The sequence below is a fragment of the Panulirus ornatus genome, chromosome 6 (assembly GCF_036320965.1).
Source record: "Panulirus ornatus isolate Po-2019 chromosome 6, ASM3632096v1, whole genome shotgun sequence".
NCBI classification, from domain to species: Eukaryota; Metazoa; Arthropoda; class Malacostraca; order Decapoda; family Palinuridae; genus Panulirus; species Panulirus ornatus.
The window spans coordinates 23,428,795-23,454,871 of record NC_092229.1 but is presented as its reverse complement, the minus strand read 5'-3'; the positions used below and the strand labels follow the sequence as shown (position 1 = coordinate 23,454,871).

General features: G+C 42.1%; 1 protein-coding gene across 1 annotated transcript in view; it reads left to right on the top strand.

The window, feature by feature from the left end:
- Nucleotides 1–26,077, top strand: part of Nup214 (nuclear pore complex protein Nup214) — a 380,758-nt gene that overhangs the window by 222,031 nt on the left and 132,650 nt on the right. The window contains exon 13 of the mRNA XM_071662750.1: nucleotides 10,265–10,411. Coding sequence (XP_071518851.1) covers nucleotides 10,265–10,411 — 147 coding nt within the window. The remainder of the gene's footprint in view (nucleotides 1–10,264; nucleotides 10,412–26,077) is intronic.

The following is a 26,077-nucleotide window of genomic DNA, read 5'->3' as shown; positions in this document are numbered from 1 at the left end:
ACAAACCAACATTCACTGAGAACCAATCACTTTCCTCTCTTCCTACACGTACCCATGCCTTACATCCTCAATAAAAACTTTTTACTGCTTCTAACAACTTACCCCCCACACCATATATTCTTAATACCTTTCATAGAGCATCTCTATCAACTCTCATCATATGCCTTCTCCAGATCCATAAATGCTACATACAAATCCATTTGCTTTTCTAAGAATTTCTCACATACATTTTACAAAGCAAACACCTGATCCACACATCCTCTACCACTTCTGAAACCACACTGCTCTTCCCCAATCTGATGCTCTGTACATTCCTTCACCCTCTCAATCAATACCCTCCCATATAATTTACCAGGAATACTCGACAAACTTATACCTCTGTAATTTGAGCACTCACTCTTATCCCCTTTGCCTTTGTACAATGGCACTATGCAGTGAAAAGTTTTTATCGAGGATGTAAGGCATGTGTACGTGTAGGAAAAGAGGAAAGTGATTGGTTCTCAGTGAATGTAGGTTTGCGGCAGGGGTGTGTGATGTCTCCATGGTTGTTTAATTTGTTTATGGATGGGGTTGTTAGGGAGGTGAATGCAAGAGTTTTGGAAAGAGGGGCAAGTATGCAGGCTGTTGGGGATGAGAGAGCTTGGGAAGTGAGTCAATTTTGCCAGTCCTCACGCACCTCACCATGAGTCATACATACATTAAATAACCTTACCAACCAGTCAACAATACAGTCACCCCCTTTTTTAATAAATTCCACTACAATACCATCCAAACCTGCTGCCTTGCCAGCTTTCATCTTCCGCAAAGCTTTTACTACCTCTTGTCTGTTTACCAAATCATTCTCCCTAACCCTCTCACTTTGCACACCACCTCGACCTAAACACCCTATATTTGCCACTCTGTCATCATACACATTCAACAAACCTTCAAAATACTCACCCCATCTCCTTCTCTCATCACCACTACTTGTTATCACCTCCCCATTAGCCCCCTTTACTGATGTTCCCATTTGTTCCCTTGTATTACACACTTTATTTACCTCCTTCCAAAACATCTTTTTATTCTCCCTAAAATTTAATGATACTCTCTGATCCCAACTCTCATTTGCCCTCTTTTTTGCCTCTTGCACCTTTCTCTTGACCTTCTGCCTCTTTCTTTTATACATCTCCCACTCATTTGCATTATTTCCCTGCAAAAATTATCAAAATGCCTCTCTCTTCTCTTTCACTAATAATCTTACTTGTTCACCCTACCACTCGCTACCCTTTCTAATCAACCCACCTCCCACGCTTCTCGTGCCACAAGCATCTTTTGCCCAAGCCATCACTGCTTCCCTAAATACATCCCATTCTTCCCCCACTCCCCTTACGTCCTTTGTTCTCACCTTTTTCCATTCTGTACTGAGTCTCTCCTGGTACTTCCTCACACAAGTCTCATAAATCTACAAGCTCTTCACCATTTCCATTTAGAACACTGAACACCACATGTACACCAATTATTCCCTCAACTGCTACATTACTCACCTTTGCATTCAAATTGCCCATCAGTATAAACCGGTCTCATGCTTCAAAACTACTAACACGCTCACTCAGCTGCTCCCAAAACACTTGCCTCTCATGATCTTTCTTCTCATGCCCAGGTGCGTATGCACCAATAATCACCCATTTCTCTCCATCCACTTTCAGTTTTACCCATATGAATCTAGAGTTTACTTTCTTACACTCTATCACATACTCCCACCACTCTTGTTTCAGGAGTAGTGCTACTTCTTCCCTTGCTCTTGTCCTCTCACTAACCCCTGACTTTACTCCCAAGACATTCCCAAACCACTCTTCCCCTTTACCCTTGAGCTTCGTTTCACTCAGAGCCAAAACATCCACATTTTTTTGTATAATTATACTTTGTCGCCGTCTCTCACGTTAGCGAGGTAGCGCAAGGAAACAGACGAAAGAATGGCCCAACCCACCCACATACACATGTATATACATACACATCCCCGTACACACATATACATACTTATACATCTCAACGTTTACATATATATACACACACAGACATATACATATATACGTATGTGCATAATTCATGCTGTCTGCCCTTATTCATTCCCATCACCACCCCGCCACACATGAAATGACAACCTCCTCCCCCTGCATGTGTGCAAGGTAGCCCTAGGAAAGACAACAAAGGCCACATTCGTTCACACCCAGTCTATATCCATATATACGCATGTGCATATTTCATACTGTCTGCCCTTATTCATTCCCATCACCACCCCGCCACACATGAAATGACAACCTCCTCCCCCTGCATGTGTGCAAGGTAGCCCTAGGAAAGACAACAAAGGCCACATTCGTTCACACTCAGTCTCTTGTCATGTGTAATGCACCGAAACCACAGCTCCCTTTCCACATCTAGGCCCTGCAAAACTTTCCATGGTTTACCCCTACGCTTCACATACCCTGGTTCAATCCACTGACAGTGCATCGACTCCGGTATACCACATCGTTCCAATTCACTCTATTACTTGTATGGGTTTCACCTTCCTGTATGTTCAGGACCTGATCGCTCAGAATTTTTTTTCACTCCATCCTTCCACCTCTACTTTGGCCTGCCTCCCACTTCTCCTCGTCCCCTCCACCTCTGAGACATATATTCTCTTTGTCAATCTTTCCTCACTCATTCTCTCCATGTTACCAAACTAGTTTCAATACACCCTCTTCTGCTCTCTCAATCACACTCCTTTTATTACCTCACATCTCTTACCCTTTCATTACTTAATCAAGCCACCTCTCACCACATATTGTCCTCAAACATTTCATTTTCAGCACATCCACCCTCCTCCGCACAACCCTATCTATACCCCATGCCTCGCAACCATATACCATTGTTGGAACCACTGTTCCTTGAAACATGCCCACTTTTGCTCTCCAAGATAACATTATCACTTTTCACACATTCTTCAATGCTCGCAGAACCTTTACCCCCTCCCCCACGCTGTGAGTCACTTCCGCTTCCATGGTTCCATCCGTTGCTAATTCCACTCCCAGATATCTAAAATACTGCACTTCCTCCAGTTTTTCTCAATTCAAACTTACCTCCCAATTGACTTGTCCCTCAACCCTACTGAACCTAATAACCTTGCTCCTATTCACATCTACTCTCAGCTTTCTTCTTTCACACACTTTACCAAACTCAGTCACCACTTCTACAGTTTCTCACTCGAATCAGCCACCAGTTCCATATTATCAGCAAACAACAACTGACTCACTTCCCAAGCCCTCTGATCCACAACAGTGCATACTTGCCCCTCTCTCCAAAACTCTTGCATTCATTTCCCTAATAACCCCATCCATAAACAACTTAAACAACCATGGAGACATCACCCTTGCCATAAACCAACATTCACTGAGAACCAATTACTTTCCTGTCTTCCTAGTCGTACACATGCCATACATCCTTGATAGAAACTTTTCATTGCTTCTAGCAACTTACCTCCCACGCCATATGCTCTTTATAACTTCCATTGAGCATCTCTATCAACTCTTATCATATGCCTTCTCCAGATCCATAAATGCTGCATACAAATCCATCTGCCTTTCTAAGCACATACATTCTTCAAAGCATACACCTGATCCACACATCCTCTACCACTTATGGAACCACACTGCTCTTTCTAATCTGATGCTCTGTACATGCCATCACCCTTTCAATGAAAGCCCTCCAATATGATTTCCCAGGAAGACTCAACCAACTTATACCTCTGTAATTTTAACACTCACCTTTATCCCCATTGCCTTTATACAATGTTATTATGCATGCATTCCACTAATCTTCATACATACATTGAATATTCTCATCACCAGTCAACAACACAGTCACTCACTTTTTTAATGAATTTCACCATAATACCATCCAAACCCGCCAGCTTTCATCTTGCGCAAAGCTTTCACTGCCTCGTCTCTGTTTACTGAAACATTCTCCCAGACCCTCTCACTTTGCACACCCCTCAAGCAAAACACCTTATATCCGCCACTCTGTCATCAAACACATTCAACAAACCTTCAAAATACTCACTCCATCTCCTTCCCACTTCACCACTACTTGCTATTACCTCCCCTTGCTCCCTTCACCGGTGTTCCCATTTGTTCTCTTGCCTTACGCACTTTATTTACTTCCTTCCAAAGCATCTTTTTATCCTTCGTAAAATTTAACGAAACTCTATCACCTCAAATCACTTTTGCCCTCTTTTTCACCTCTTGCACCTTTCTCTTGACCTCCTGCCTCTTTCTTTTATGCATCTCCCACTCATTTGCACTATTTCCTTACAAAAATCATACAAATGCCTCTCTCTTCTCTTTCACTAACACTCTTACTTCTTCATCCCACCCTCACTACCCTTTCTAATCTGTCCACCTCCTACCTTTTTCATGCCACAGGCATCTTTTACGCAAGCCATCACTGCTTCGCTAAATACATCCTATTCCTCCCCCAGTCGCCTTATGTCATTTGCTCTCACCTTTTTCCATTCTGCACTTAATCTCTCCTGGTACTTCCTCACACGAGTCTCCTTTCCAAGCTCACTTACTCTCACCACTCTCTTCCCCCCAACATTCTCTCTTTTTTTCTGAAAACCTCTACAAATCTTCACCTTCGCCTCTACAAGATAATGATCAGACATTTCTCCAGATGCCCCTCTAAGCACATTAACATCCAAAAGTCTCTCTTTCAAGCGCCTATCAATTAACGTGTAATCCAATAACGCTCTCTAGCCATCTCTCCTACTTACATGCACATACTTATTTATATCACTCTTTTTACACCAGGTATTCCCAATCACTAGTCCTTTTTACAGCACACAAATCTACAAGCTCTTCACCATTTCCATTACAACACTTAACACCCCATGTACACCAGTTACACCCTCAACTGCCACATTACTCACCTTTACATTCAAATCACCCATCACTATAACTCAGTCTTGTTCATCAAGGCTGCAGACAGACTCACGCATCTGCTCCCAAAATACTTGCCTCTCATGATCTTTCTTCTCATGACTTGGTGCATAGGCACCAATAATCACCCATCGCTCTCCATCCACTTTCAGTTGTACCCATATCAATCTAGAATTTACTTTCTTACATTCTATCACATACTCCCACAACTCCTGCTTCAGGAATAGTGCTACTCCTTTGCTCTTGTCCTTTCACCAACCCCTGACTTTACTCCCAAGACATTCTCAAACCACTCTTCCCCTTTACCCTTGAGTTTCATTTCACTCAGAACCAAAACATCCAGGTTCCTTTCCTCAAACATACTACCTATCTCTCCTTTTTTTTTCTCATCTTGGTTACATCCACACACATTTCGACACCCCAATCTGAGACTTCAAGGAGGATAAACACTCCCCAAATGGCTCCTTCTGTTTCTCCTTTTAGAAAGTTAAAATACAAGGAGGGGAGGGTTTCTAGCCCCCGCTCCCGTTCCCTTTAGACGTGTGTGTGTGTATGCGAATGGATGGGCTGTTGTTTGTCTGTTTCCTGGCACTACCTCATTAACACAGGAAACGGCAATCAAGTATAATGAATAGATATATAAATAATCAACATATACACATATACATACGTATGCATCCACATACACAGACATATATACATTTTTTTTTCTTTTTTTTCATACTATTCGCCATTTCCCGCATTAGCGAGGTAGCGCTAAGAACAGAGGACTGGGCCTTTGAGGGAATATCCTCACCTGGCCCCCTTCTCTGTTCCTTCTTTTGGGGGGAAAAAAAAAAAAAAAAAAAAAAAAAAAAAAAACGAGAGGGGAGGATTTCCAGTCCCCCGCTCCCTTCCCTTTTAGTCGCCTTCTACGACACGCAGGGAATACGTGGGAAGTATTCTTTCTCCCCTATCCCCAGGGATATACATATATACATATACACATATATAGTCATGCTTGCTTTCATCCATTCCTATATCTGCCCTGCCCTTCAGGAAGCAGCATCGCTACCCCCTTTCTTCAGTGAGGTAGCACCAGGAAAACAGACAAAAATACCACATTTGTTCACGCTCAGTCTCTCGTCATGTGTAATGTACTAAAACCACAGATCCCTATCCACATCCAGGCCCCACAGACCTTTCCATGGTTTACCCCAGAAGTTTTACATGCCCTGGTTCAGTCCATTAATAGCACATCAACCCCGATGTACCACATTGTTCCAATTCACTCTATTCCTTGCATTCCTCTCTCCTTCCTATATGTTCAGGTCCCGAGCGCTCAAAATCTTTTTCACTCCATTCTTCCACATCCAGTTTCGTCTCCCACTTCCCCTTGTTCCCGCCACCTCTGACATATATATCCTCTTTGTCATCCTTTCGTCACTCAATTCTTTCCATATGGCCAAATCATTTCAACACTACCTGATTGAGGATGTGTGGATCAGGTGTCTACATTAAAGAATGTGCATAAGAATACTAAGAAAGACATGTGGATTTGCATGTGGCATTTATGGATCTGGAGAAAGTATATGATAGGTAAGACAGAGTTGCTTTGTAGAAGGTCTTAAGAATATACAATGTGGAAAGGAGGCTGCTTGGAGCAGTGAGTTTTCATCAAGGGTATAATGCTTGTGAATGTGTAGGATGAGAAGAGAGTGAATGGTTCCAAGTCAAGGATGGAGTGTGGCAGGTGTGTATGATGTCTCTATGGTTGTTCAGTTGGTTTATGGATTTGTTGGTTAGTGAGGTAAGTGCAACAGTCTTGGAGAGAATGGTAAGGGGGCCGGGATGTAAGTCAATTGCAGTTTGCTGTTGTTACAGCACTGGTGGCAGATTCAAGTGAGAAACTGCAGAAGTTGGTGACTGAGATTGGAAGAGTGTGTGAAAGGAAAAAGTTGAGAGTAAATGTGAATAAAAGCAAGGTTATTAAGTTTAGCAGGGATGTGGGACAGGTTAGTTGGGATTTGAGTTTAAATGGAGAAAAATTGGAGGAAGTAAAATGTTTTAGTTGTCTGGGAGTAGACATGGCAGCAAATGAAAGCGGAATTGATCATAGTGTGGATGAGGAGTTGAAGGTTCTGGAAGTGCTTAAGAATGTGTGTAGAGAATGTTATCTGGGAGTGAGAAGATAGGTATGTTTGAAGGAATAGCAGTCCCAAAAATATTATATGGATTCAAGGCATGTCATTTTTGGATATGTTGGAAATAAAAATTTTGATGACAGTATGTAGTATGGGGCGGGTTGATCAAGTATGAAAAGGAAAGAGTGATGTGTGGTAGTGTAAAGAGTGTGGTTGAAAGAGCAGAAGAGGGTGTGCTAGAATGTTTTGGACTAATGGTGTGAATGAGTGAGGCAAGGCTGACAAAGAGGATACATGTATGTCAGACGTTGAGTAGACAAGGAGAACAGGGAGACCAGATTGGAGATGGAAGGATGGAATAAAAGAGATTTTGAGCAATTGGGGCCTGAACTTGCTGGAGTGTGAAAGGCATGTATAGGATAGAGTGAATTGGAATGATGTGTTATATTGGGGTCGATATGCTGTCAGTAGACTAAACCTGAACATGTGAAGTGTCCGGGGTCAAACATGGAAAGGTCTGTGGGGGCTGGATGTAGATAGGGAGCTGTGGTATTGGTGCATTACACATGGCAGCTAGAGAATGAATGAGAGGATGTAGCCGTTCTTCATCTGTTATTGGTGCTACCTTGCTAATGCAGGAAATGGCATTCAGCCATGAAAATGATATATGTACAATTGTACCTTTTTAATCCGGCACTCTGTGGTCGTTACTCCCATGGTCTGACACTTTTTGAATATGCTGCCATTAGCTTGTGGATCTGCCACCAGGGCGGCACTGTTAGCAGTTCTAAGGCACCAAAATTTGTTTACACTGCAGCCATGCTAATTAAGAGTTCTGTTGATTTCTTATATTCTTTTTTTTTTAGAAAATGAAAGCTAAAAAAGTTTGATTTCAGAAAACTTTGAAAGGTGCCAGGAGTACAGTATTAGACAGTGTGTGTACTCGTAAAGTGGTTTAAGCTCTGATGTAATGAAGGTGTAAGCATTTCTGGGAGATGCTTTTTGAGCAAGCCACAGTTTTTCATAGTGAACTGAAGCCAGACTATGACTGTGAATATTTGCAAGGATGGTTACACAAGTTTGAGTGGAGACATGGAATTTCAGCACATGATGTGTACAGAGAAAAGCATGGTGCTGACATGAATTTCATCACATAGTGTGTAAAGAGAAAAGCGTAGTGCTGACATGGAAGCTTTTAGTGTAAGGTTGTATTAAAAGAATCGATAAAAACTTGAATTCTCTTTCAAACAACCAACAGCAATATGTACAGGGTGAAAGAGACAGAATGAGCCAGCTTCCTGGTTGGGACTGATGCAGCCAGGCATTAACTACTTGTCACAAAGCTGTGACAAAGTTTGTGGATGAATTTGCTGTTAGTGGCACTAGAAAACTTAGCTCCAGAATAAGTATATAATGCTAACAAATCTGTATTGGTGTTGTATGCCACGAAAAACCCTTGCCCAAGATATTGAGGAGTCTCCATCTGGGGATACTTCTGATGTAAACTGATGTAACAATAAAAAACCTTGTTTGAAAGATTTAATGGTTGTATTATTTCTTATTTCAAACTTTGTTCTACCTTTGATAATCAAACAGCTATATGTATATGGAATGAGCTTGCAAGACTAGGGGTCAGGAATATTTTTACATAGGGGGTTCCCTTAGGGGTCTATTTCTGTTTTCTGGCATTTTCCGTGGTCCAGCAGTGGCCAGGTTTCAATGTTGCTCGATTAAAGAGGTTCAGCCTGTATATAAGTTGATGGTATTATTATGATTTTTTTTTACATACAAATTCACTATTTCTTGCCTTAGCAAGAACAGAGGACTGAGCCTTAGAGGGAAGCCTTAGCAAGGACAGAGGACTGAGCCTTAGAGGGAGTATCCTCACTTGGCCCCCCTTCTCTGTTCCTTTTGAAAAATTAAGAAACAAGAGGGGAGGATTTCAGCCCCCTTCTCCCTCCCCTTTTAGTCACCTTCTATGACATGCAGGGAATACGTGGGAAGTACTCTTTCTCCCGTATCCCCAGGGATAGATTATTATTATTATTATAATTATTATTATTATTATTATTATTATTATTATTATTATTATTATTATTATTATTATTATTGCATCTCTATCAACTCTATCATATGCCTTCTCCAGAAGTGAGTCAGTTGTTGTTCGCTGATGATACAGTGCTGGTGGCTGATTCATATGAGAAACTGCAGAAGCTGGTGACTGAGTTTGGTAAAGTGTGTGAAAGAAGAAAGTTAAGAGTAAATGTGAATAAGAGCAAGGTTATTAGGTACAGTAGGGTTGAGGGTCAAGTCAATTGGGAGGTAAGTTTGAATGGAGAAAAACTGGAGGAAGTAAAGTGTTTTAGATATCTGGGAGTGGATCTGGCAGCGGATGGAACCATGGAAGCGGAAGTGGATCATAGGGTGGGGGAGGGGGCGAAAATTCTGGGGGCCTTGAAGAATGTGTGGAAGTCGAGAACATTATCTCGGAAAGCAAAAATGGGTATGTTTGAAGGAATAGTGGTTCCAACAATGTTGTATGGTTGCGAGGCGTGGGCTATGGATAGAGTTGTGCACAGGAGGATGGATGTGCTGGAAATGAGATGTTTGAGGACAATGTGTGGTGTGAGGTGGTTTGATCGAGTAAGTAACGTAAGGGTAAGAGAGATGTGTGGAAATAAAAAGAGTGTGGTTGAGAGAGCAGAAGGGGGTGTTTTGAAGTGGTTTGGGCACATGGAGAGAATGAGTGAGGAAAGATTGACCAAGAGGATATATGTGTCGGAGGTGGAGGGAACGAGGAGAAGTGGGAGACCAAATTGGAGGTGGAAAGATGGAGTGAAAAGATTTCGTATGATCGGGGCCTGAACATGCAGGAGGGTGAAAGGAGGGCAAGGAATAGAGTGAATTGGATCGATGTGGTATACCGGGGTTGACGTGCTCTCAGTGGATTGAATCAGGGCATGTGAAGCGTCTGGGGTATACCATGGAAAGCTGTGTAGGTATGTATATTTGCGTGTGTGGACGTATGTATATACATGTGTATGGGGGTGGGTTGGGCCATTTCTTTCGTCTGTTTCCTTGCGCTACCTCGCAAACGCGGGAGACAGCGACAAAGCAAAAAAAAAAAAACATTATTATTATTCAAATAATTACTATTGTTGTATAATTAGTATTTCTTCCCTCCAGTGATGATGCCCTGGCCAACCTTGAAAGAACTCTAAGGGAAACTACACTTTCCCCAGATACCCACGTTACACCATTCCAAATGCTGCCTCCAAAGAAGCAGGAAAATTTACAGAAAGTGCTTTCCCAGAGAGACATTATTCCTGTGAGGTTAGTAATTCCCATAGCCTTTTACCAGCACCTTTAAAGCCTTTTATGTATCTTTATGAAGGAACACCATAGAGTGTACTTGTATGTTCTATCTCATGAAGTTTGGATTGATATATTCAAGGATTTAAAATAGGAATCTACTTAAATGCTTAGAGTTGGTCACCTGATTACACGAAATATCTTGTCTACCATAGGTAACACAGTAGCAGGAAGATGACACCATGATGCAGGGAACACGCAGTGTAAGGAAATGAGCACAAGACTGGTGTTGGTAAAAAGGAATTGGATTGCAAGAGATGGGTGATAATTAGTGAACATGCAGCTGAGAGAATGTGTCATCAGTTTTGATGCAAGAGATTAGGTATTATTGATGGGTGATTTAAATGTGAGTGAGAAATGTGGCAGCTGAGGGTACATCTGGGGTACATGGGGTATTAAGTGATGTGGATGGTAATAGTGAACAACTTGTGTTTTGTGCTTAAAAAGGACTGGTGATTGGGAATACCTAATTTAAAAGAGGACACACATAAGTATACATGGATAAGTAGGATAGATAGTAAAAGGGCACTATTGGATTATATACTAATTGATAGGTGTGCAAAAGAGAGACTCTTGGATGTGAATATGCTGAGAGGGGCAGTTGGTGGGATGTCTCATCATTACTATTGGTGGAGGCAAGGGTGAAGATTTGTTGAGGTTTTAGGAAGAGGAAATGATATGAATGAGAAGAGGGTTTTGAAAGTAAGTAGTCTTAAAAAGAGACTGTCGAAGAAATACCAGGAGAGATTGGATGTAGAATGGCAAAAGGTGAGAGTAGATGAAACAAGGAGAGTGGGTGAATAATGGGAAAAATTTAGGGAAGCAGTACTGCCTTGTGCAGAAATGTGTGACATGCAAAAGGTATGAGGTAGGCAGATGAGAAAGGATCGTGAGTGGTGGGATGATTAAGTAAAGATGCTAGTGAAAAAGAAAAGAGAGGTGTATAGGCAGTACTTATAGGGATGGAGTCCAAATGATTAGATGTTCAAAAGAAAGCAGAAGGAGGTCAAGATCAAAAGGAAAGTGTAGGGATTGAAAAAGGGAGTAAATTAGAGTTGGGATGAGCAGGTATTAACTTCATGGATAACAGAATGATGTTTTAGAAGGAAGTTAACAGTGTGAGAAAGAAAAGTTGGAACATCATTGAAGGAGGCAAATGGGGAAATGTTGATGGGTAGTGAGAAGGAGATGGAGCGAGTATTTTAAAGGAGTGTTGAATGTGTTTGATGATAGGGTGGTAGATGTAGGTTGACTGAGTTGGGAGCTATGCAAAGTGAAAGAGTCATGGAAGATAACTTGGTGAAGAGAGAAGAGGTGGTCAAAGCCTTGTGTAAGATTGAAATGTTGCAGCTTGGGTGGATGTTATTGCAGGTTGAATTTCTAAAGAAAGGGGATGACTGTGTTATTGATTGGCTAGTTAAGATTTTCATTGTGTTTTAGATCATAGTGAGGTGTCAGAAATTGGTCAGATGCATGAATAAAGGCAAAGGGATCAAAGATGAGTATTCAAACTACAGAGTTATAAGTTTGTTGAGTGTACCAGGTAAGTAGTGTGGGAGAGTGGTGATGGAGAGGTTAAAGGCATATATGGAGCATCAGACTAGCGAGAAAGACTATGATTTCAGGCATGGTAATGACTATGTGGATCAAGTGTTTGCCTTCAAGAAATTGTGAGAAATACTGAGAGAAATAGAAGGCTATGTATGTGGCATTTATGGATCTGGAGAGAGGATATGAAAGTTTTGACAAGGATGCCTTTTGGAGGGCTTTATATACATAAGTTGTGGGAGAAAGCTACTGCAAGCAGCAAGAAGTTTTTATTAGGAGTAAAGGTGTGTGTATGAGAAGGTAGAGAGGAGGATGAGTGGTTCCAGGTGAAATGGGTATGCAGCAGGGATGTGATGTCACCATGGCTGTTTAATTTTTTCATGGATGGGGTGGTAAGGGAGGTAAATGTAAGGGTCTCAGAGAGAAAGAGAGAGAGAGAGGCAAGTATGCAGTCTGAAGGGGTGAGGGGGGTTTGGGAAGTGAGTCAGTTGTTTGACACAGCACTGGTGGCAGATTTGAGTTAGAAGCTGCAGAAGTGGTTGCCTGAGTTAGGGAGTGTGTGTGAAAAGATGGAGTTGAGAATAGATATCAACAAAAGCAAGGTTATTAGGTGTAGTAGGGCAGAGGGACAGCTTAGTTAGGTTGTAACTTTAAATGGAGAGAAATTGGAGGAAGTGGAGAGTTTTAGATGTATGGGAGTGGACATGGCATCAATGGAATCATGGAAGTTGAAGAGTCATAGGGTGGGTGAGGGAGTAAAGGTTCTGGGATAATTGAGGAATGTGTGGAAAGAGAGGTTGTTATCTAGAGGGGCAAAATTAGGAATGTTTGAAGATGGAGTAGTCCCAACATTGTTGTATGGGTGTGAAGAATGGGCTATGGATGAGAATTTGCAGAGAAGGGAGGATGTTTTGGAAATTAAGTGTTTAAGGACAGTATGTTTTGTGAGGTGGTTTGATTAAGTGATTAAAAGTTAAGAGAGAGGTGTGGTAACAAGAAGAATGTGGTTGAGAGAGCTAAAGGTGTGCTGAAATGGTTTGGTCTTATGGAGAAAATGAGCATGGAGAGGTTGACAGAGAAGATACATGTGTCAGAAGTGAAGGGGAAAAGGAGAGGGAGGAGACTGTATTGGAGATGGAAGGATTTATTGAAAAGATTTTAGTGACCATGACCTGAACATGCAGGAGGGTGAAAAGTGTGCAAGAGACATAGTGACTTTGAGTGATGTAGTGTACGGAGGGCAACTTGCTGTGAATGGACTGAACTAGGGCTTATGAAGCAGCTGGGAGAAAGCGTGGAAAGGTCTCTGGGGCCTGGTTGTGGATAGGGTGTGCTGGTTTCAGTGAATTATACATGACTGCTTGAGAGTAGATGTGAGCAAATGAATCCATTTCATCATCTGTTCCTGGTGCTACCTCACTGATGTAGAAGGGGAGCATGTTTGAAAAAGATATGTGGTGGATATCTCTTTGCTAAAAAGAGTGATAATGATGTTAAAGGTAGTTCAGGCTCCTGGAGTGGATGGGATTATTACTGAAATGTTGAAATATGGAGGAGAATGTGACAGTGGATGCATATGATATGTAATTTAGCATAGAAGCAGAAGGTTGAACATAAGGATTGGATGAAACATATTATTGTTCCTGTATTCATAGGAAAAGGTGCTGAGGATCTATGTAGCAAATGTAGGGGAATAAGTCTGTTTAGTATACCAGCAAGTGTTAATTGATAGTGTGATGGAAATGATTGAATGGAGAATATGTGAGGAGTAAGGGGGTTTTAGGAAAGGTAGAGGATGTGTGGATCAGATTTTTGTGGTGAGAATGACTATGGAAAAGTATGTTGTAAAAGGTAAGAAGTTGAATGCAACTTTTATTGATCTGGAGGAATTGTATTACAGAGTCAAGTGGAATACTTTATGGGATGTGTTACAGATAACTGTTGAATGGTTTGAAAGCCTTCTATAAAGTTGCAAAAGCATGCATAAGAGTGGATGGAGAGTTAAGTGAAAGTTTTGGTACATGTGTGGGTGTTAGGCAGTGCTGTGTAATGGTATGATGGCTTTGTAACACATATATTGATAAAGTGATAAGAAAGATGAACACCATACTAAGGAAAGGGGGTGCAGAAATGGAGTGTGGTGTTGAGGTGTGGTGGCTAATATTAAGCCTGTTTACAGATGATAATGTGTTTTTGCTTAGAGTGAAGAGGAATTGCAGAAGGTATTATGTGTGTTTTATGATGTGTTTAAGCTATAGGCAATTTAGGGTAAATGCAAGTGAAAGTAAAGTGATGGTATTTGAAAGGAAACAGAGTGAAATTATTGATTTTGCAAAGCCTTACATGAAAGAAAAAAAATTTACTAAATTGTGTTATAGATGTGAGGGAAGAAAGACTGGAAGAGGTGACTGAATTTAAGTATTTAGGAGTTACCTTGGGTAAGTTTGATGATATGGAAGGAGAGATCAGGGAGAGAATAGGACAGGGTATAAAAGTCATTGGGTCTCCAAATAGAATAATGAAAGCTAGAGGTGTAAGTATGGAAGGGAAATATTAAGGGACAGCTTCGTACTCCTGACCCAAACCTATGCAACCAAAACATGGACATGGAATGAGTTACAGAGGTCAAGAATCCAGGCTATAAAATGAGCTATTTGAGAGGATCATGAGGTATGATTAAATGAATGAAGAAAGAAGTGAGGGGACGTATGATAGATTTAGCATGGCAGGGAATTCAAAGGAATGAATTGTGGAGTGGTACAGTGGGTGAAACATAATACATGAAGGTGGTTTGGGCATGTGGAAAGAATGCAAGATGGGATTTTTACAAAGGAAGTGTATGATAATACAATTTAGGGCTTGGTGTTAAAGGAAGACCACCTGAAACATGAGGAAATAGAGTGAAAGAATACTGGAGGGAGACAAATGGGGGAAGAATGTGTGGAATGGTGTATGCAAGGGAGGCATGTGTGGACAGGGATAAGTGGAGGTTTTTGTCATGGCCACACCCATGATGGGAGGTAACAGATGGAACAGGCAACAGATATAGATAGATAGTGGCGGGAAGTCAAGAGGAAGGTGCAGAGGTTGAAAAAGGGGCAAATGAGAGTTGGGGTGAGTGAGCATCAGTCAGCTTTATGGAGAGTAAGATGTTTTGGAAGTAGGTTAATAGTGTGAGAAAATCAATAGAGCAACTGGTTACATCATTGAAGGAGTTAAAAGGGGGAAGCATTATTAACAGGTAGTAATAGGGTAAGGAGGAGATGAGGGAATATTTTGAAGGGTTGTTGAATGTATTAGATAATAGGGTGAGAGATGTAGGGTGTTTGGGTCAAGGAATTGAATCCTGGTAAGGTGCCTGAGGATTGGCAGAATGCATGTACAGTGCCACTGTTTAAAGTCAACGGGGACAAAGATGAGTGGTCATACTACAGCAGTGTAAGTTTACGGGGTGTACCAGGTAAGTTGTACGGGAGAGAGTGCTTAAGAGGGTGAAGTCATGGACTTGGTTTTAGGAGTGGTAGAAGGTGTGTAGATAAGATGCTTGATCTAGAGAATGTGTGTGTGAGAAATACTTACAGAAACAGAAGGACAAGTATGTGTTATCGATGATGTGGAGAACAGTATGTAGAAATGCCTTGTGGAGGGTCAAGACATATATGGTGTGTTAGGAAAGCTACTAGAAGCATAAGAAGTTTTTGTTAAGAGTTTAAGGTTTGTGTGCGAATAGGAAGAGAGGAGAGCGAGTTGTTCCAGGTGAAGATTGGCCTGTGTCAGATGTGTGTGATATCAGCTTGGATATTTAATTTTTAATGGATAGGGGATGGTGAGGGAGGTAAATGCAGAGGTCGTGGAAAGAAGCTGTGGAAGTGAGTTATTTGAGAGGAACCTGTGATATGAATAGATGGAATGAAGAAAGATATTAGGGTGGGGTGTATGAGAGATTTGGTATGGCAGGTAATGCAAAGGGAATGAATTGTGGAGTGTTAGAGTGAACCATGATAATTTAAGGCGGGTTGGGCATGTGGAAAGAATGCAAAACAGGGAATTTACAGGGAGAGTGTGTGATTTATCCATATCTCTAATGCCTGTTCCCTTCTGGAACTCCTTCAGTGGGGTGGCCATAGCATTAGACTTTCCATATCTAGTGAACTCCAGTGCCACTTCTTGGCCAAGAGTGTATGATAGTATCATTAAAAGTGTTGATGTGAGAGGAAGACCATCTGTGACTTGGGAAATAAATTGGAAGAGTACTGGAGGGAGAGAAATGGTGGAAGAATACGTGGAATGGTGTATGCGAGGGAGGCATGTAAAGACACTGATAAGCGGAGACTCATTTGCTAAGGCCTCCTTCTTGTTGGGTGTTTCCGGAGGGAACAGGAGTCAGAGATAATAAGTAAATGAATGAGATGAAGAATGGTTTGTTGAATTCAGATAGCCATTTAGCTGAAAATATACAGTTGATGAATTACATAATTTGGGGGGTCATAATAGTAATGAGCTCCTTAATCACAAAAGAGCTTAAGATCAAGATTGTTGGGATATTCTTCATTTTGGATGAGCACATGAATGAAGTCTGTCGACATAATACAGGAAGTTTTACAAAGCAAATTTTATGGTTTATACATTTAATCATGATTCATTGAACATTACATGATGTAAAGTTACATATTGGTTGAATTGCAGTAGCATTGTGTTGACATACATTATGGTTGCATAACAGTAATATAATAGTTGACATATACATAACTATGGGAAAACTAAGCTATTTTCTTGCTTAGTTGTGCACTTGTTTATGAATTGTTTATGACATTCACAGGAGTAGGTATAGGATAATTCTTGTATCTGTACAAGCACTTGTTGGTACAAGGTGATTGTGGTGATGGACATCAGTCCAGCATTTGCCACTCTGACCCTTGAGGAAATTGTCATAGAGTTCTTGTGGTCAACTGAGTCACAACTCTTACGGCCAGAGGGCCATGACCCATTGTATAAGCTAAGGCTACCACAGCTGCAACATAGGCCTCTGGAGTGAGTTACTGGTTCACTAGTTCACCTGTAAAGGTATCTAATTTATGTATGTCTTTTACAGTCAGATTTATTGGAGATAGACACTCTTTTGTGAAAGTGGTAGATCTAATCGGGCATAATTCAGATATCAAGCTGGTGGAGTGGGGCAGAGAGTGTTCAGGTTGACATGTTGTTTTGTAGGTAGCCCAAGAGTGCCACTGACACACATCCTGTCACATGGAAGGTTGGACAATGTATGTGTAGATACAGAACTTATTTTAATTTTTTTGTTCATACTATTCGCCATTTCCTACATTAGCAAGATAGCAGTAAGAACAGAGGACTGAGCCTTTGAGGGAATATCCTCACTTGACCCCTTCCTCTGTTCCTTCTTTAGGAAAACTGAAAACGAGAGGGGAGGATTTCCAGCCCCCTGCTCCCTTCCCTTTTAGTCGCCTTCTACGACACGCATGGAATACGTGGGAAGTATTCTTTCTCCCCTATCCCCAGGGGTAATATTGGGGAGGAACAATACTTCCCACGCATTCCTCACGTGTTGTAGAAGGCGACTAAAGGGGACGGGAGCAGAGGGCTAGAAACCCTCCCCTCCTTGTATTTCAACTTTTTCTAAAAGGGGAAACAGAAAAAGGAGTCACGCAGGGAGTGCTCATCCTCCTCGAAGGCTCAGATTGGGGTGTCTAAATGTGTGTGGATGTAACCAAGATGAGGACAAAGGAGGGATAGGTGGTATGTTTGAGGAAAGGAACCTGGATGTTTTGGCTCTGAGTGAAACGAAGCTCAAGGGTAAAGGGGAAGAATGGTTTGGGAATGTTTTGGGAGTAAAGTCAGGAGTTGGTGAGAGGACAAGAGCAAGGGAAGGAGTAGCACTACTGAAACAGGAGTGGTGGGCGTGTGTGATAAAGTGTAAGAAAGTAAACTCTTGATTGATAAGGGTAAAACTGAAAGTGGATGGAGAGAAATGGGTAATTATTGGTGCATATGCACATGGGCATGAGAAAAAAATCATGAGAGGCAAGTGTTTTGGGAGCAGCTGAGTGAGTGTGTTAGTAGTTTTGATGCACGAGACCGGGTTATCGTGATTGGTGATTTGAATGCAAAGGTGAGTAATGTAGCAGTTGAGGGAATAATTAATGATTGGTGTACATAGGGTGTTAGAGTTGTAAATGGAAATGGTGAAGAGCTTATAGATTTGTGTGCTGAAAAAGGACTGGTGATTGGGAATACCTAGTTTAAAAAGAGAGATATCCATAAGTATACGCATGTAAGTAGGAGAGATGGCCAGAGAGCGTTATTGGATTATGTTAGGTGCACGAAAGAGAGACTTTTAGATGTTAATTTGCTGAGAGGTGCAACTGGAGGGATGTCTGATCATTATCTTGTGGAGGCGAAGAGGAAGATTTGTAGAGGTTTTCAGAAAAGAAGAGAGAATGTTGGCGTGAAGAGAGTGGTGAGAGTAGGTGAGCTTGGGAAGGAGACTTGTGTGAGGAAGTACCAGGAGAGATTGAGTGCAGAATGGAAAAAGGTGAGAGCAAAGGACGTAAGGGGAGTGGGTGAGGAATAGGATATATTTAAGGAAGCAGTGATGGCTTGCGCAAAAGATGCTTGTGGCATGAGAAGCGTGGGAGGTGGGCAGTTTAGAAAGGGTAGTGAGTGGTGGGATGAAGAAGCAAGATTATTAGTGAAAGAGAAGAGAGAGGCATTTGGATGAGTTTTGCAGGGAAGTAGTGCAAATGAGTGGAAGATGTATAAAAGAATGAGGCAGGAGGTCAAGAGAAAGGTGCAAGAGGTGAAAAAGAGGGCAGATGAGAGTTGAGATCAGAGAGTATCATTAAATTTTTGGGAGAATAAAAAGATGTTTTGGAAGGAGGTAAATAAAGTGCATAAGACAAGAGAACAAATGGGAACATCGATGAAGGGGGCTAATGGGGAGATGATAACAAGTAGTGGCGACGTGAGAAGGAGATGGAGTGAGTATTTTGAAGGTTTGTTGAATGTGTTAGATGATAGAGTAGAAGATGTAGGGTGTTTTGGTCGAGGTGGTGTGCGGAGTGAGAGGGTTAGGAAAAATGATTTGGTAAACAGAGAGGAGGTAGTAAAGGCTTTGCTGAAGATGAAATCCGGCAAGACAGCGGGTTTGGATGGTATTACAATGGAATTTATCGAAAAAGAGGGTGACTTTGTTGTTGACTGGTTGGTAAGGATATTTAATGTATGTATGACTCATGGTGAGGAGCCCAAGGATTGGCAGAGTGCATGCATAGTGCCATTGTACAAAGGCAAAGGGGATAAAGGTGAGAGCTCAAATTACAGAGGTAAAAATTTGTTGACTATTCCTGGGAAATTATATGGGAGGGAATTGATTGAGAGGGTGAAGGCAGGTACAGAGCATCAGATTGGGGAAGAGCAGTGTGGTTTCAGAAGCGGTAGAGGATGTGTTGATCAGGTGTATGCTTTGAAGAATGTATGTGAGAAATACTTGGAAATGCAAATAGATTTGTATGTAGCATTTATGGATCTGGAGAAGGCATATGATAGAGTTGATAGAGATGCTCAATGGAAGGTATTAAGAATATATGGTGTGGGAAGCAAGTTGTTGGAAGCAGTAAAAAGTTTTTATAGAGGATATAAGGCATGTGCACGAGTAGGAAGAGAGGAAAGTGATTGGTTCTCAGTGATTGTTGGTTTGCGGCAGGGGTGTGTGATGTCTCCATGGTTGTTTAATTTGTTTCTGGATGGGGTTGTTAGGGACGTGAATGCCAGAGTTTTGGAGAGAGGGGCAAGTATGCAGTCCGTTATAGATGAGAGAGCTTGGGAAATGAGTCAGTTGTTGTTCGCTGATGATACAGCACTGGTGGCTGATTCGTGTGAGAAACTGCAGAAGCTGGTGACAGAGTTTGGTAAAGTGTGTGAAAGAAGAAAGCTGAGAGTAAGTGTGGATAAGAACAAGGTTATTAGGTACAGGAAGGTTGAGGAAAAATTCATTTGGGAGGTAAGTTTGAATGGAGAAAAACTGGAGGAAGTGAAATGTTTTAGATATCTGGGAGTGGATTTGGCAGCAGATGGAACCATGGAAGCGGAAGTGAATCATAGTGTGGGGGAGGGGGCGAAAGTTCTTTGGAGCGTTGAAAAATGTGTGGAAGTCGAGAACATTATCTCGGAAAGCAACAGTAGGTATGTTTGAAGTAATAGTGGTTCCAACAATGTTATATGGTTGCGAGGCATGGGCTATGGATAGAGTTGTGCAGAGGAGGGTGGATGTGCTGGAAATGAGATGTTTGAGGACAATGTGTGGTGTGAGATGGTTTGATCAAGTAAGTAATAAAAGGGTAAGAGAGATGTGTGGTAATAAAAAGAGTGTGGCTGAGAGAGCAGAAGAGGGTGTTTTGAAATGGTTTGGTCACACGGAGAGAATGAGTGAGGAAAGTTTGACCAAGAGGATATATGTGTCAGAGGTGGAGGGAACAAGAAGTGGGAGACCTAATTGGAGGTGGAAAGATGGAGTGAAAAATATTTTGAGTGATCGGGGCCTGAACATGCAGGAGGGTGAAAGGGGTGCAAGGAATAGAGTGAATTGGAACGATGTGGTATACCAGGGTTGACGTGCTGTCAATGGATTGAACCAGGGTATGTGAAGCGTCTGGGGTAAACCATGGAAAGTTCTGTGGGGCGTGGATGTGGAAAGGGAGCTTTGGTTTCGATATATTATTACATGACAGCAAGAAACTGAGTGTGAACGAATGTGGCCTTTGTTGTTTTTTCCTAGCGCTACCTCGTACACATGAGGGGAGGGGGTAGTTATTTCATGTGTGGCGAGGTGGTGATGGGAATGAATAAAGGCAGACGATGTGAATTATTTACATGTGTATATATGTATATGTCTGTGTGTGTATATATATATGTATATGTTGAGATGTATAGGTATGTATATTTGCGTGTGTGGACGTATATGTATATACATGTGTATGTAGGTGGGTTGGGCCATTCTTTCATCTGTTTCCTTGCGCTACCTTGCTAACGTGAAAGACAGCGACAAAGCAAAATGAATAAATAAAATTTTTTTTTTTTATATTTGCTTTGTCGCTGTCTCCCGCGTTTGCGAGGTAGCGCAAGGAAACAGACGAAAGAAATGGCCCAACCCACCCCCATACACATGTATATACATACGTCCACACACGCAAAATATACATACCTACACAGCTTTCCATGGTTAACCCCAGACGCTTCACATGCCCCGATTCAATCCACTGACATCACGTCAACCCCAGTATACCACATTGCTCCAATTCACTCTATTCCTTGCCCTCCTTTCACCCTCCTGCATGTTCAGGCCCTGATCACACAAAATCTTTTTCACTCCATCTTTCCACCTCCAATTTGGTCTCCCTCTTCTCCTCGTTCCCTCCACCTCCGACACATATATCCTCTTGGTCAATCTTTCCTCACTCATTCTCTCCATGTGCCCAAACCATTTCAAAACACCCTATTCTGCTCTCTCAACCACGCTCTTTTTATTTCCACACATCTCTCTTACCCTTACATTACTTACTCAGTCAAACCACCTCACACCACATATTGTCCTGAAACATCTCATTTCCAGCACATCCACCCTCCTGCACATAACTCTATCCATAGCCCACGCCTCACAGCCATACAACATTGTTGGAACCACTATTCCTTTAAACATACCCATTTTTGCTCTCCGAGATAATGTTCTCGACTTCCAAACATTCTTCAAGTCTCCCAGAATTTTCGCCCCCTCCCCCACCCTATGATTCACTTCTGCTTCCATGGTTCCATCCGCTGCCAGATCCACTCCCAGATATATAAAACACTTTACTTCCTCCAGTTTTTCTCCATTCAAACTTACCTCCCAATTGAGTTGACCCTCAACCCTACTGTACCTAATAACCTTGCTCTTATTCACATTTACTCTTAACTTTCTTCTTTCACACACTTTACCAAACTCAGTCGCCAGCTTCTGCAGTTTCTCACATGAATCAGCCACCAGCGCTGTATCATCAGCGAACAACAACTGACTCACTTCCCAAGCTCTCTCATCCCCAACAGACTTCATACTTGCCCCTCTTTCCAAAATTCTTGCATTCACCTCCCTAACAACCCCATCCAGAAACAAATTAAACAACCATGGAGACATCACACACCCCTGCCGCAAACCTACATTCACTGAGAACCAATCACTTACCTTTCTTCCTACTCCTACACATGCCTTACATCCTCGATAAAAACTTTTCACTGCTTCTAACAACTTGCCTCCCACACCATATATTCTTAATACCTTCCACAGAGCATCTCTATCAACTCTATCATATGCCTTCTCCAGATCCATGAATGCTACATACAAATCCATTTGCTTTTCTAAGTATTTCTCACATACATTCTTCAAAGCAAACACCTGATCCACACATCCTCTACCACTTCTGAAACCACACTGCTCTTCCCCAATCTGCTGCTCTGTACATGCCTTCACCCTCTCAATCAATACCCTCCCATATAATTTGCCAGCAATACTCAACAAACTTATACCTCTGTAATTTGAGCACTCACTCCTATCCCCTTTGCCTTAATACAATGGCACTATGCAAGCATTCCGCCAATCCTCAGGCACCTCACCATGAATCATACATACATTAAGTAACCTTACCAACCAGTCAACAATACAGTCACCCCCTTTTTTAATAAATTCCACCGCAATACCATCCAAACCTGCTGCCTTGCCGGCTTTCATCTTCCGCAGAGCTTTTACTACCTCTTCTCTGTTTAGCAAATCATTCTCCCTAAGCCTCTCACTTTGCACACCACCTTGACCAAAACGCCCTATATCTGCCACTCTATCATCAAACACATTCAACAAACCTTCAAAATACTCACTCCATCTCCTTCTCACATCACCACTACTTGTTATCACCTCCCCATTATATATATATATATATATATATATATATATATATATATATATATATATATATATATATATATATATCTTTCTTTCTTTTAAACTATTCGCCATATCCCGCGTTAGTGAGGTAGCGTTAGGAACAGAGGACTGGGCCTTTTTTGGAATATCCTCACCTGGCCCCCTCTGTTCCTTCTTTTTGAAAATTAAAAAAAAAAAGAGAGGGGAGGATTTCCAGCCACCAGCTCCCTCCCCTTTTAGTCGCCTTCTATGACACGCAGGGAATACGTTGGAAGTATTCTTAATCCCCTATCCCCAGCGATACCTATCCCCAGGGATATATATTTTTTTTTTTTTGCTTTGTCGCTGTCTCCCGCGTTTGCGAGGTAGCGCAAGGAAACAGACGAAAGAAATGGCCCAACCCACCCCCATACACATGTATATACATACGTCCACACACGCAAATATACATACCTACACACCTTTCCATGGTTTACCCCAGACGCTTCACATGCCTTGATTCAATCCACTGACAGCACGTCAACCCCGGTATACCACATCGCTCCAATTCACTCTATTCCTTGCCCTCCTTTCACCCTCCTGCATGTTCAGGCCCCGATCACACAAAATCTTTTTCACTCCATCTTTCCACCTCCAATTTGGTCTCCCTCTTCTCCTCATTCCCTCCACCTCCGACACGTATATCCTCTTGGTCAATCTTTCCTCACTCATTCTCTCCATGTGACCAAACCATTTCAAAACACCCTCTTCTGCTCTCTCAACCACGCTCTTTTTATTTCCACACATCTCTCTTACCCTTACGTTACTTACTCGATCAAACCACCTCACACCACACATTGTCCTCAAACATCTCATTTCCAGCACATCCATCCTCCTGCGCACAACTCTATCCATAGTCCACGCCTCGCAACCATACAACATTGTTGGAACCACTATTCCTTCAAACATACCCATTTTTGCTTTCTGAGATAATGTTCTCGACTTCCACACATTCTTCAAGGCTCCCAGAATTTTCGCCCCCTCCCCCACCCTATGATCCACTTCCGCTTCCATGGTTCCATCCGCTGCCAGATCCACTCCCAGATATCTAAAACACTTCACTTCCTCCAGTTTTTGTCCATTCAAACTCACCTCCCAATTGACTTGACCCTCAACCCTACTGTACGTAATAACCTTGCTCTTATTCACATTTACTCTTAACTTTCTTCTTTCACACACTTTACCAAACTCAGTCACCAGCTTCTGCAGTTTCTCACATGAATCAGCCACCAGCGCTGTATCATCAGCGAACAACAACTGACTCACTTCCCAAGCTCTCTCATCCCCAACAGACTTCATACTTGCCCCTCTTTCCAAAACTCTTGCATTCACCTCCCTAACAACCCCATCCAGAAACAAATTAAACAACCATGGAGACATCACACACCCCTGCCGCAAACCTACATTCACTGAGAACCAATCACTTTCCTCTCTTCCTACACATACACATGCCTTACATCCTCGATAAAAACTTTTCACTGCTTCTAACAACTTGCCTCCCACACCATATATTCTTAATACCTTCCACAGAGCATCTCTATCAACTCTATCATATGCCTTCTCCAGATCCATAAATGCTACATACAAATCCATTTGCTTTTCTAAGTATTTCTCATATACATTCTTCAAAGCAAACACCTGATCCACACATCCTCTACCACTTCTGAAACCACACTGCTCTTCCCCAATCTGATGCTCTGTACATGCCTTCACCCTCTCAATCAATACCCTCCCATATATATATATATTTTTTTTTTTTTTTTTTTTATACTTTGTCGCTGTCTCCCGCGTTTGCGAGGTAGCGCAAGGAAACAGACGAAAGAAATGGCCCAACCCCCCCCCCCATACACATGTACATACACACGTCCACACACGCAAATATACATACCTACACAGCTTTCCATGGTTTACCCCAGACGCTTCACATGCCTTGCTTCAATCCACTGACAGCACGTCAACCCCTGTATACCACATGACTCCAATTCACTCTATTTCTTGCCCTCCTTTCACCCTCCTGCATGTTCAGGCCCCGATCACACAAAATCTTTTTCACTCCATCTTTCCACCACCAATTTGGTCTCCCTCTTCTCCTCGTTCCCTCCACCTCCGACACATATATCCTCTTGGTCAATCTCTCCTCACTCATTCTCTCCATGTGCCCAAACCATTTCAAAACACCCTCTTCTGCTCTCTCAACCACGCTCTTTTTATTTCCACACATCTCTCTTACCCTTACGTTACTTACTCGATCAAACCACCTCACACCACACATTGTCCTCAAACATCTCATTTCCAGCACATCCATCCTCCTGCGCACATCTCTATCCATAGCCCACGCCTCGCAACCATACAACATTGTTGGAACCACTATTCCCTCAAACATACCCATTTTTGCTTTCCGAGATAATGTTCTCGACTTCCACACATTTTTCAAGGCTCCCAGAATTTTCGCCCCCTCCCCCACCCTATGATCCACATCCGCTTCCATGGTTCCATCCGCTGACAGATCCACTCCCAGATATCTAAAACACTTCACTTCCTCCAGTTTTTCTCCATTCAAACTCACCTCCCAATTGACTTGACCCTCACCCCTACTGTACCTAATAACCTTGCTCTTATTCACATTTACTCTCAACTTTCTTCTTCCACACACTTTACCAAACTCAGTCACCAGCTTCTGCAGTTTCTCACATGAATCAGCCACCAGCGCTGTATCATCAGCGAACAACAACTGACTCACTTCCCAAGCTCTCTCATCCCCAACAGACTTCATACTTGCCCCTCTTTCCAGGACTCTTGCATTTACCTCCCTTACAACCCCATCCATAAACAAATTAAACAACCATGGAGACATCACACACCCCTGCCGCAAACCTACATTCACTGAGAACCAATCACTTTCCTCTCTTCCTACACGTACACATGCCTTACATCCTCGATAAAAACTTTTCACTGCTTCTAACAACTTGCCTCCCACACCATATATTCTTAATACCTTCCACAGAGCATCTCTATCAACTCTATCATATGCCTTCTCCAGATCCATAAATGCTACATACAAATCCATTTGCTTT